Source organism: Liolophura sinensis, chromosome 6 (genome assembly GCF_032854445.1).
Source record: "Liolophura sinensis isolate JHLJ2023 chromosome 6, CUHK_Ljap_v2, whole genome shotgun sequence".
NCBI classification, from domain to species: Eukaryota; Metazoa; Mollusca; class Polyplacophora; order Chitonida; family Chitonidae; genus Liolophura; species Liolophura sinensis.
In genome coordinates, this window is record NC_088300.1 from 31,039,743 (window position 1) to 31,053,952 (window position 14,210).

At 37.8% G+C, this 14,210-nt stretch overlaps 1 protein-coding gene across 1 annotated transcript in view; it reads right to left on the reverse strand.

Moving 5' to 3' along the window:
• Positions 1–7,140: 7,140 nt before the first annotated feature.
• Positions 7,141–14,210, reverse strand: part of LOC135467826 (dihydrolipoyllysine-residue succinyltransferase component of 2-oxoglutarate dehydrogenase complex, mitochondrial-like) — a 35,307-nt gene continuing 28,237 nt past the window's right edge. The window contains exons 11-13 of the mRNA XM_064745705.1: positions 12,563–12,646; positions 11,391–11,558; positions 7,141–7,764 (exon numbers count right to left, since the gene is read on the reverse strand). Coding sequence (XP_064601775.1) covers positions 7,630–7,764; positions 11,391–11,558; positions 12,563–12,646 — 387 coding nt within the window. The 3' untranslated portion in view covers positions 7,141–7,629. The remainder of the gene's footprint in view (positions 7,765–11,390; positions 11,559–12,562; positions 12,647–14,210) is intronic.

The following is a 14,210-nucleotide window of genomic DNA, read 5'->3' on the forward strand; positions in this document are numbered from 1 at the left end:
AAGACCTGGGCAAGTATTTATCAAACGTCTTAATAAGACCTAAGTCAAAAATTCAAACACAGCAACAAATGAAATACTTTGTTCTAGAAAGTTTAACATGTGATACCTGATTCTTTGCTGCAGAGCAATGTACTAACCACAGTTTCGAGTTCTTTCCTATTATCACGTTGGCCTTTTGAGGACTTGCACTTTATGACTTAAGCCTTAAGATGCTTTATAAATACGGGCCGTGATCTCTTCAGTTCTTAGTGTCTTTACAGGAACACTTTTATATAAAGACCTCATTACTTCAGTTTTAGGTATCTTTAAAGAAGTACTTAAAACCTCGTTACTTCAGTTTCAAGTATCTTGTAGGAACACTTTTATATAAAGACCTATATATGAAGAACTCGTTATTTCAGCTTTAGCTAAGTCCTATACATAGCAAAACATACTTACGATAAATATGTCTGAAAGACAGAACAGTTTTTCTGTGGACTTAGAAGTAATCGTCTACCCCTAATCAGTGGGCGATTTTTTTTGTCAAAGAGAAATCTAGGAAATATAGAAATTATGAAGGGTTAGGGTGTATTGAAAGCATTTGTGAGAATAACATTAAATATGTTTCTGACACAGAGCCACTGTAACAGAATAATTATTGTAAATATATGTCCCCCCCCCTCCAAAAAAAACCCCGCATTTACATTGCACATGCTTTGTGACAGCATGCAGATGTAGAGGTCCAGTTGTGATCTCGTGTCATCGCAGTATGACCTTGTGGATGATGCTGTATGACCTTGTGTATTATGCTGTATTACCTTGTGTTTCTTATTTTATGATTACTGACGTCCTGACGTTTCCACCGTGTAACTTTGGGTGAAATTGACGGTGTATTAAATTAATTATTTGAAAAACCATGAAAATCTATAGGCTTTTCCTTTTTGGGGCCCTATAATTAATTCCTTACCTGAAGTATTCTTCTTTTATGTATTGTTGTGTTTCTTGATACTTGAATTTCAAGACACACCATTCTTGTTCGAATCCGTTTAATTTTGAGAATCAAAGCACTTGAAATCGGTTACCATAGTTAAGAGGCACTATACACCACTATTCTCCATCAATATGGCATTAAACGCATGACTTAAGCCAATGCTACTTTCATACTCCATGTGCATGTATAATCATGCCTATTGCCCTTAACTCTGTATTCATCATGCTTTCTTTTCCACCCAATTTCCGCATTAAGGCCCACCGGACCCATTATACGTCGTTACTTTTTTTATTTCAGCAATTTACACCTGGTCATTTGTGAATAAGATGTGTTCCGTTGTCCAGGTGTTTTTCCTGAGCTATCGTGGTTCGGAGAACAAACCGGTCAATAGATACATAAAGCTGACGCGGAGGGAGGCAATGAGAAACCCCCTTGTCCCAGCCAATAAATCTTCAAACGACCAAAGGGCTTTGTGCTAGCTTGTGAGCGTCCTCTAGACGCCGCTGGCCGTCTGACGGCACACCTTTACAGGTATCTAGGGCTGTTATCATGTTACCTGTGCTCTTGCTGACAAGAAGCTGGAAAACCTGCCAATAATTATCTTATACACCTTGATATTTATATAGCGAATCGTCGCTAATACAATAAAGACCATTGGGAGATGTGGAGAAGTAGGAAGTCTGCCAGCGGAAGTGAAAACGGATCAGACTTCGCCGATCATATTGTCAACTCTACAACTTCAGTCGTATTGTACAAAAGCATAGGCCAAGCCAATAAATTCTCTGTGGAATGAACTTGATTCTGCAAGATTCATGCACTGATTGTATTGTCCAAGGACTTTTGTATGTTTAAACCGTTGTTTGGTTATAATAATGGGTTCTTTAACCGTTCTAAACGTTAAAAAATATAGCCTGCCATATAGCAGAAAGACATATGGCTAACAGCTAAGTTATATAACAGGCTTAGATGGGTACTTATGCATTTGTTATAAAATATATTTCAACCAGTAGACATCAAAAATATGTTTAATCAGTAGACATCGAAGATTAAGACGTTGAGAAGAGCTAGTATAAGATAAGAGAAATATATGAGGCTTAAATTAATGTATAAGCAGGCAGCGAAATTTGGCCTGCCGGCGAAACCCAGAAATCGGTTACGTCTTTTCCGCCTCGCCTAACCGATCATTCGGTTACGCCACGTATGTTTATCAACCCGATCGGTTACGCTAATTGTTTACGTGGTTTATGTTTCAGGCATCATTCTGGATCATTAATAAAAGTATTCAGCTCAATGTTATGTTTGTTTTTCTTTTCTATATCTAGCAGCTCATACCGTAAGGTTGGTGAACAAAAGAAAGAGAAATTTTACACTCACACGGTGTTTCAACGTTGTGTGTTGCCTGGTTGGTACTTGACTCCTGTGGCACATTTTTACGTGAAATTCCGTTATACAGGCTTATATGTGAAAAGATAAGTCAAAATAAATAATTTGAGTATTATCTCAAAGCCTGTAAAGCATATATGAATGATTACATTTCCATGTGGCCAGCACAGGCAGCTGGCTGTGGCTGACCGCATACTGGCCGCGTTGTGATTATGAAAGCTGTTCAGTCCAGTTTATCTGTAATTACCTAATGCACACTGACTCTAAGGACGTTCTCGTTGGACAGTTGGCCTAACCGATTTTCCGGTTAGCCAAATTGAACCGCACGTAACCGTTGCGCGACCGACGGTTTCGTTCGCGCCAAATTTCGCTGCCTGTATAAGTGTTTCCGCAATACATTTATTAGCATTGCTCATTAGTGACGGTATTATTCTATATCATACAAGAAGTTGTCAGCATGAACATTAGAAAGAAATTTTTTTTAGTGAAGATAGCCGTATATGCAATGTTTATCATTTGTACCTCAACGCATTCATTTATTTAACTGGCCTTTAAACTAAACACGAGTATATCCCAGTGGTCATCTTGGTCCAGCGGAGGTGGGGGGGGGGGGGGGGATTTGATCATGTATCTGTGTGGGTATGATTGCCACGGTGGTCTTTAGTAATGTACGATCTAAACCACTCTGCCACCGAATTCAATGTACAATGAGTATGAGAAAGGCTACATGGGTTGATATTCATCGTGTTAAATGAACAGTTGCTATCAAAGCCCAGTATACATATTTTGGTTAACGAGAACTTGTGGTATGTAACTATACAGCGAAAGCTATATGATATACTATTCAGCTTCTGATATTATCCTTGTGCCTGTGTGACATCCTTAAAAACCGCTAACGCGTTCTCTTCACAACGAATCTACGTTCTAATTTATAACTTTATGTATCTTCTTCGTTATTAGGTGAGTTAAGTTGAGCGTTGTTATGTGGGGAAATTAGTCTTGCGAGTTCAGGCGTGGAACGTTCATTAAATGGTGAAAGATTTGAATATGTCTGTTTCGACGTCTACGGACTTATTAGCAGGTAATAGGTTATACGTTGCGGTTCAGATATTTGCATCGTGCCACAAATATGTGGAAAAACAAAATTCTCACTGACTATCTGACACTATTCTCACTAAATAGTAGTAGAAATTTAATGCAGATCGAGGTGAACATAAAATGACAAACCGTACCGTTAATTCTCACGGCCTTGTCGCGACAAACGATAATAGCCTCCGTTCAAAGGCGTTTCTGAATTACCTAGATGTTTAGTCGTCAAAGCGTCATGCAAGACTTCTCGTTACCATATCTTTTGTTCTTAATAGGGGTATTTTCAGCTGTTCCAAGAACATTTAAGGTTTCTCGGACGATCATTCTAAGTCCGGTGAAAAGAGGTAATGGTTCATCCATCGATCAGCCAGAGAAATGACACGAGCGCTGACGGAAGATATGAAAGACGAACCGCCGTGGCCGAGACAGTCAAAGGAAAGATGGCAAAACACCTGATATTGTATTTCAGGACATCAAAGAGGCCGACGAGAAATTTGTCAAGGTATCCGCGTCAATCACAGTCCTGACATCTTTTTTCCGCCTCAGATAAATGATTCTTAACGCAATTAAATTTCCTTGGCTGTCGCCAGTAACCGCTTCTTGAAAGCCATTTAGACTCGTGGGCGCGTGCTAATCACGTGGTTATGGCCGAGCTGGAAGATAAAGAATGGCGAAATGTCAACACTTTAAGAGCTTGACACGGTACAGATACGTGATCCGCTAAAAAGGAACACAAATTTAATTTTGCTCTACAAGGTTTCATGTAAGCGTGGACAACTTAGCAAAGAAAACCTCTCAGGTAACATATATTTGCAGTACCCTTAACGCCTTGTACCTAACAAACGCCATTTCCGAAGGCGATGCGCGGACAAGTAAATGGTGGGGTTTCTGTAATTCAATACCCGACCATTGCGCACTGACCGCAGCCTTTCGCCAGAAGGACTTGAACCAGGTAAAGAACAAAATGCCGCAATTAGTTTTATGCAAATTAGAAAAAAAGAAAGTCTAGGTTATTTGAAAAGCTGGCACGCGTATGGTAATTTCTGTTTATACAAACGGGGCTGCAATTGTGGTGCCCACAGTGAAACCCATTGAACTGTGACGATGTTTGACCAGTTCACGTCTAAGACAGACTAAATATTTCTACTTTATTGCCCTCAAACCAAACATGAACAATGCATTCAGATTAACAAACCGATGCTGTGGTCGAGCGTGTTTGAATATATTTACTACCCATATATTTAATACCCAAACACTGGGGTATTATGAGCGATACGGGACCTATAGGTGGTGTCGAATGGGCGCTGTAAATGTATGTATGTCTGGACAAGTCGGCAAGTGGCCATATCTTATTGAAGCATTGATCTTATTTCAACAGGTAAATGGCATTCTAATGAAGTGGAACAAACCGTGCGCAATACAAGAATGTAAACGATCTGGCTGGCCAAGAGAAAAAGGCCACCTTATATACTTCTGACAAAGCTGTGGTTCGAGTGCAGACTGAAAGATACGGCAAGATAGTCCTGCTGTTAAACTCTGCTTCAAGGACTGGCGACTGACGGGTTGAAGAACTCTGCCTAATGTATCTCAAGGATGACGGGTTAGACGGTGTCAGGCTTTCCAAAAGACTCGAGAGTTATGTTCGAGACAAGATATCAGCGAATGCCAGAGATAAAGCGAGGGATATCGTTTTTAGCTGAGAACGACGTTTATAGTTTTCATCAGCTATATTCCAAAGATTTTCAATATCTATAGGGTTGCATTTAATTCTAAAGTAATGTGTGTAGGAGTCTCGAGACACTAGAATGACTTACTGCGCTATTTTTGATGAAAAGATGTAGTAGACGGTTCCTATATGTCAGATAAAATAAGAAATGAAATAATGCAAGTAAAAAGACAAGAGAGGTTATATTTCTGGAAATACATACTTATATTTTAACTCTTGAACTCTTTTTTTCCGTTCATATCTCTAAAGCTATTACGTTCACTGTGTACACACAGTTATTCCCATGCTCTTCACTAGGTATGCTGAACATATACACTCTTGTATCACAATTAACAAAAAACTTCTAAAAGGCGTATTTCAAGTTGTCTTTTTGTTTTTCAAATATTAGCACACAACCTTCTCACACCCTGTTGCCGAAATCTGTAAAACTGCACGGCAATCTATAATATTGCTATTTAATCGTCTTACCACTGCAAGTGCTACGGACAGCTACACTTACCACGACCTTGATCCAATTCAAAAAGCCAAAATGTAAAAAAAAAAAAAAAAAAAAAAAAAAAACTAAACACCCCAAAGGCTGACCACAGGACGAGTCACTGTCTAGATACAGATGGAGATAACCTTTTGTGAGTGACTTCACTATCCAGAAATATGGATATGGGTCTCAGCAACAAAACAGCGGGGTGATACTGATCCAACATATGCTTCTTTAGATAGACGAAAAAACATTCAGACTTTTAATGAGCACTTACATCACACAATGACACATATTCCTGCTTAGACAGAACTGCTCAATTTACATTTAGCCCTAACACATCTTTCCACTCTGGAAAATTTATCAGCTGAAAGCCTTAAAAGGATACATTAGAAAATTTGTCTAAATGTGAAAATGACCTTGAAAACAAAGAACATGTGCAGATTCCGACATATTTCAATTTCTTGACATTCTTAATATGTAAATAAAAATACATGTAGCAAAGAGCTGAGCAAATAAATTATGACAATTTGCTTTTGTCACAACATTTCAACATATGGAAACTATCAGAACCATAAATGGACAGATAAACAACAGTTTGTGTACTGACTATGACTTTGTGACAACAGTTTTAGATTTTACCGATTTGTAAGTAAAATACAGATCTATTCAAATACACATGAATCTAGTGCTCTTTGCAGACAACTCAAACTCACCCTATACAAGTCATTCATTAAAATACAGTGGCCTACATGCCATTTCATGTTATTATACACTTCAGCTAACAAATCATATTCAAACCAGGTATCAGTAATTTATCTGCTCTTTATTAAAGAGGCTCTATCAAAGATTTTTGGCCTAAAAAAAAAATCTATATTCGCTAATGAAATCAAATATTCTGTATATTCCAAGAAAGGCTCAATTATTCTTGCCTTTAGCAAATATGAGACTCTTACCTGTACCATTTATAGTGCTAAAATAACTCTAAAGTCTGAAAAAGTTACAATGCGGCCAGCTTTATAAATTTTAGGATCTTTATTAACAATTTTTCACAGAAGACGCTAATATTTGTGAGAGATAATTACTTGGGCTATTCTAAAATAAAACCACAAATTAGATTTCAATTGCCCTGATCAATTTCTACCAATGGTATGATATAGCCTCTTTAAAGCAACTTTTGCATAAGGACTGGTTTTATCAGGGACGGCATTTCGCCACCAAATTGGTATAACTTTTGACAACCAACACAGTTCCTACAATAAAATGTTCATGGCAAAGAAAATTTAAATATTAACTACAGCACTGGGACTTGTTGTTCAAAAGTGTGTTAAAATTTAGCTGAACCAGGCTTAGATCAGTCTCACACAAATTCCAATACAATGTAAATATCACTTCAGTCTGAACTAAAGTCAGATCTGGTCTGAAGTCAGATCATACATGTGTGTGTATATATATATATATATATATATATATATATATATATATATATATATATATATATATATTACAATGGGTTAAAGCCTGAGAGCAGTGGCAAGGTACAAGGTATTTCCACTACAATTTTGAGTGAGAACTGAGGCGCTGACCAGTGAGTATAACCTGTCTTTCATCTGACACACATGATGCAAGTTTGTTCACAAGATACCCTTTCAATATGATACATTCAGCAGCTTCTAACTGACAAACAGTTTGATGTGTAATGCAATGTGTATTCAAAAAGATTATTAGGTTTACGCTGAAGCCAGACTAGACACAACAGTACATGCTTTACCATAAACAAAGAGTGGAGGAATTTTTCAGGTTGTATGCACATATTTATTTTCCACAGTATAATACTTACTCTTACAGATACATGTACCTACTCTAGGACCACTTATCTCAAGGTTTCGTAAAACCTGTCCCAGAGTAGCAGAAAACAGTAGGGATAAGAACAGGTAACATCAGCAAAATATGACATCTACATCAGCATACTGACACTTCCTAAGGTTACAAATCCAAGAGTAGCACCCGGGGATCTTCTACAGCAGATTTGATCTTCCTCAAGAAGAGAACGGCTTCCCGTCCATCCACCAGTCTGTGGTCATAGGTCAGTGCTACATACATCATTGGTCGAATCTCCACCTACAAAATGAGGTATTAAGTTAAAAAAACTGTCAGCGAACTGAACACAAGCTGTCCAACATGCTGTATATGTATTGTTATTTTTACGCAGGTGTTAAAGATGTTACAATCACAACAATGGCTGTAAAAATGGCTCTCACATGAGATGTTTGAGTGTATGTATTTGCCTGGAGAGAAACACCACGCCCAATTTCCTAACAGTCACTAAATCAATCATCCATTCCCCTATCAATAGTGCAGATCAAACATTAACTAAAGATATATCCATCAACAAGACTTCAAACTTAAAAATCTGCAAAACTTCGCAAAATTAAATGGCAAAAGGCTCCTTTTTATAACTACACTATGCATTTTTGGTGTGTATCAGATATATTCCAAAATTATTGTCATACTTTTAAAAAGAGCTTTATTGGAAATATGTCAGAGAATATGTGAGTAAATGTACATTTATACTAGTAACAGTTCTCAGGCCAGTGTCACAAATCCGTCGTAACATGCACCTGGCGTAGTGTCCATGGCAACATAATACCGAAGACATACTGCACCACGATAAATGAGCGTGATGTATACAGACGATTTTTTTTTTTTTTTTAAGAATAGCCCATGGTACATGTACCCACAAATCAGCCACAGGTCGGTCAATCAGAGGGTTTACATCCTTAAGCTTTGAGAAGATTAATGTCCAAGTCAAGTAGCTGCTATGTATGTATAAAACATACACTGTATATATAGTACAACTGGCATGTCTCCCTCATCAGTAAACACTGTCCTGTTCAATTCTGCATACATCCTAACCTTAGATCTTTCGTGTACATGTAACTTTAGGTTCCATCTACGCAGGGCAGCCTCCTTCCATGTCTGACTCAGTCCTCCTGCTTTGGACCCGTTTTTCTCATGGTCCTCCCATTTTCTGCATCATCCTTTTATATTATTCAGATGTTTGAGGCAACACGATTAGACAGATGAGGAACTTATTAAAGGACATCATGAGTCAATTGAGGAAATCTTTGACGGGCCATTGGGATTGGGTTTGCAAAATTGATAACCCAATTGATCTCTTCTGTTTATTATCAAATTAACAAACGTGCCCCGAGGGGAACGGATGGGAAAGATACAAGAAATCTGAATTAGCCTTTAAACATGGGAACAGGCTTAAAGGAATGGGAGCCTGGATAATGAAGCTCATGGGCCTTGGGAGTACAGATCTGATCTAGCTCCTCAACTCTGAGGCCTTAGCCTTAAGACACAACTTGAACATCTATACAGGTTCAAGTTTATACGATGCCCCTACTGCAGCCAATATAGAATTACATATACTTATCTATTTTCAGAATTATTACAGAACAAACATGCTTGCCTTAGTACCACATACGCAACCGACAAAAGCTTATAGATCACTGCAGCGTGTGCATAAAAATTGCCAAAATATTCAATACTTAAAAAGATTCTCTTTGAAACTGATCAATTTAAATTTACTGTCTTAGAGGAGGAAATATGTATGTCCATATTACACTAACCGATATTAACACCTAATGCCTGCAATTATGTTTAATGTCAAATGTGACGAAATATAAATGCAACATATCACAGAATCTGCTGGTACATATATCTTTGATATCAAGCTTGTAAAATTACAAAAGTTGTTTTAAGTATTTTTTTTATTTCAAGCATAAAAAATTAATAGAAATTAAAGAAGCAAAGGAAATGCAAGAGATTGTTTGGTCACATTTTTCTTCTTTAAACAAAGGAGACCCATGCAAGGTTACCACAAAATATAGACAACACACCTTTTATCTTTTATGGCTGAAATGGGTGCTGTGTTGTGCTGCAGACCCATCTCTACACACACGCACAATGCTTGTATAGATGTACATGCCCGTGTGTGGTTTGATAAATTCTATTTTATCTCCTCACAGCAGTGGACTGAGACAGAACTTATTTCCGGTATTATGCAGACAAAAAAGCTCAGAATAAGTTGGATGATTTACGCTGGGCCCGGGGGCAGTTTCTGGAGAGATACAGAGATTATGTGGAGGACAGCATAGATTCAGGATCTATAATAGAGTATGTGCAGAGTGTAAGCAGGATGGGGAGATGGTAAGATACTGTATTAACGTCATAGACACTGCTTGCACGCTATTTCTTTCAGGGCCAAATAAACTGATCAGTAAGGCACAACGATAACCATTAAAAACCCAGGACAGTAATTGGCTTGTTTGCCGGGTTCTTCAGTCTCTGTCCGGAATTCCGCCGTCAAGTCGGGCTCCGCGCCTCAGAACCACCCGACTCCCAGGAGGCGCACACACTGAGGCTGAACACTGCGCCTGCCTCGCCCCGGGGATTGCGCAAGACCTCACCGCCTCCTTTATTTCAATCCTAATATCTTTATCATAGTAGCGTTGAAGAATGGCCCGGGGTGGTGCCAGACTTCGTGGAACCCTGGAAATCTACAAGTCCTCTCTGCCCCAGTGCACCGCACGGTTTCCAATCAATCATAAGTTTACAACACAACATCGACAGCCAACCAGGAAGATAACAGGCTGTTGAGAAGCCTTTTTTCCTTCTGCACAAATAACATCTTGCTCTGAGTGAAAAGCCAACCATAAAGCCACAAGCTGACGTCATTGCACAACAGGATGCCAGCTTCTAAGTAGTCATTTGATTCCACCTAACACATCCTCATACTCTAAAACAACCTTTCTATACTCCAAACAACCTTTCTATACTCTAAACAACCTTTCTATACTCCAAACAACCTGTCTATACTCTAAACAACCTTTCTATACTACAAACAACCTTTCTGTACATCAGAAGGCACAGTTGAAAAGCCATTTATCTTCCTGCAAAAATTTGTTTTCAGACATCATGTGGTATAATATTACTGGGTTACGTCTGAACTGTTTACCGAAAATTTTCACCACTAGAAAAGTCACTTCTGAAGCAATTTTATTATGAACTAATATTTCTACAGAAATAAAATTGCAGTATTGAACACATAAAGAAAGTATACGGGAATGGATGTCATTCTTTTCTAAGATTTACCCGAAATGTATAATACGAGAATGTGTGAACAGCTGTGGTAAATGTCAGTGAAACATGAGAACGTCTGGTAGGTCTAAATGCTAAATGCACCTTCCAGTAGGCATCAAAGTCTGGCTGAAAATCTACATTTACATCTTTCAACTGACATACAACATTCAGTGAAAGGCACAATTACTAGGCTGACTGAATGACAAATATACTTAGACTGTGTGATAGATTTCAGAGAACTGATCTGATATTAAAATATCTTCACAATACCTGAAGTATATATTTGTTCCCGATAAATTATACTGATTTTGAAATGACAGCATCTAACCGCTTGCGGTCATTTGTTTATTTCATTGGGATTTAATGCCATACTCAAGAATATTTCATTTCAACACGTACTACAAAAGTCAGTGGTCCACGTGGGGGGAACAGGAGTGTCAGGTATAAACCACTTGTCTCCAGAAAGTAAATGATAAACATTTCTAGGGGTGACACACAGATTTTCATCCCCAGGATAAGTACAACAACTATGCCGATTTGGTGAAAGGCAAGTGATTGCCAACAAACTGGGGGCTTAAAGTAAAATCCTGACTTACCTGGCCTTTGATTGCCACGGGCCTGTCAAACACCCCGTGCATGCCTAGTATAGCTGACTGTGGGGGGTTGATGATAGGCGTACCAAACATGGAGCCAAACACACCCCCATTACTGATTGTGAACGTCCCTCCATCCATGTCCTCAATAGCTAGGGTACCACTACGTGCCTGGGCAAAAACAAAATATGTACATGTATGTGTAATGGTTTTAAGAAGATCAAACATGCATGCATTAAATCTTTATATTTATTTATTTATTTGATTACTGTTTTACGCCCTACTCAAGAATATTTCACTTATACGACGCAGACCAGCATTATGGTGGGTGGAAACTGGACAGAAACCCACAACCATCCACAGGTTGCTGACAGACCATCCCACGTACGGCCGGAGAGAAAGCCAGCATGAAATCTTTATCAAACACACATACATATACACACACAAATCCAGATATGGTTGTTGTTTTTCTCTGATGTTATGATCCTTTAATGCTGAATAATGAAAGAACCTACTCATAGTCTGGAAATGATAATCCAGTAAATGTGAGATACACGTAGTTCAATTCAAACTGTCATTTACAGCCATTTACAACTCCACTAAAATCTTGAGATTTTCTACGCACTTCACTGATCTATATTACTTTTTTTTTTTTTTTTTTTCATTTAATAAGGATTTAATGCTATAGTATACCCAAAATTATTTCCCATCATATGACAGCAGTAAGTTTCATGGGTGGAGAACATGGGTGCTGCTCAGCATAAACCACTGACCACTGGAAAGTCACTGACAAACTTCCCAGCGTATGTCCCACAGGCTTTCACCATACAGCAGAATGAGAGCGAGCTCAAAATGAACATCATACTGACAGAATACAAATATTCTCCATGGAACTTCATGTAAGAGCACATCAGGTTATAATTTTGAATTATCAACTTGAAAGGAAATTCTAAAAGACTTTTTTCTTCAGGCCAATCAAAAGTTACAATACTAAGAATTATGTGTAATATGACTGCGGCTGACTTGTCCTTATACTGCAACAAATAGTAAATGAGAGATCGGACAAGGAATACATTTTGAAGCGTTGTCTCCATCAAATGGTGAAATACCTCTGACATCTCCATCCTAAAAAAAAAAAATAATGAACAAAAATCAACAAAAAATTTCAACCTTACCTTCTCTCCAAGTTCATTAATGGTCCTCTCTATGTCTGTGTAATTCATTGTTTCTACATTTCTAATGACTGGTACCACAAGGCCCTGAGCAAAAAGAAACCCAGTTGTTATTCCATCTGTTATTCAGGACTAGAATTTGAGAAAATTTTTTAGCCACACACAGTGCACAGACTGCAAAGGTAAAGCAAAGGTTTCGTTTTAAGGTGCACTGGAATCAAAGGCAGATGTACGTGTGCACCCATTAATTTTCTTTTAATTCAGCTAAGGCTGAAATGTAAATGCCACTTTGTAGTTGCACATGTATGGAAATATCCAATGATGAAGATACTTAAGAGAGTATTATCGTGTAGGAAGTTACTTTTTCATACGAGAGAAGTTCCGAATATTACGCAAAGTTCACTATTAAAAGCATTCATATTGCGTCCAACAATCTGATATGTCTTCTACAGCTTTTATTATCATGGTAAATGATCTGAAAAAAATCTCCATGAATAAGTTATGAATTCTGTTGTTTGGTAAGTATAATGTCCTATTGGAAAACAGTGACGGTTCACCAGCATTGTATGACATTTATTTGCTCCATTTATTTATGTTTTATGACATTTATTTGTGTCTAAAAAAGCATTTGGGTTTAGGGGACAAAGTTTAAGGTCTTTTACCGAAAGCCATTATAAGGGGGAAACAGTAAAACTACTCCCTCATTTCCACAGTATTCTTAACTCCAACAGAAGTAGTGGGGCTAGCGAAAAGAAATACACAAAGTTAAGATTTCTGTACCCCTATAAATAAATAATGTGCCCCTTCAGAATTTGATTCTGTAGGTGAAACAAGTTCAAACAACATTGAATTGAACATTTGACCAATTATAATCAATACTCAAATTCACATGCATGACATGAATGTTAAGGATGTACAACATATTGGTCATAAATATGTGGGAATGTACACCTCAGGCATTTCACTGCAAATATAAAGCTTTCATTTCTTCTAAACACACACGAATTTAACAATTTGTTGCAGATTTTACTCTAGCCTTGCCAAGCTCTATGTCTTCTGTGTCAAAGAGTCTGGTGCGTCAGAATTAAAGGGGTCTTTTTGGCAGCAGAATCAAATCCAGATGGAATACAGAAAATAAACTAACTGAAAGCACACTGATAAAGATAAATAAAGATCAGCCCAACAAAATGCTTCAAAACCTTTTGATTTGGATACGGCCAAAATCAAGAAAGTGTACAGACAGAAATAACAGAAAGAAATTTTTGTGATTTCAACACAGAAGATTCACTATTTTCTGAATATGACACTGCAGACAAAATTTATACTGGCGCCTTCAAAAATGTTCTTTTACAAGCAAATATATTAATTTTGGTGGTGAAAATCACATTTTTCAAGGAGGATATCATCCAACCATCCAAACCTTAAAACAGCTTTCAAAGATCAAAAGAGCTCTCAGAAGAAGGTGAAATTAGTACATTTGTCTTACTTGAAATCTTTTGTAAACTGCAGTATACATCAGCTACGTCATGCCATACGTGTTTACGTAACAACAGGTACTGAACGTTAAACTGATAAATTAAAACAGATGCTTTATAGTTTATGCTAAAAACCTTTAGGCTAGGAGATATGGTCACCTCATGGTCAGTGAGGT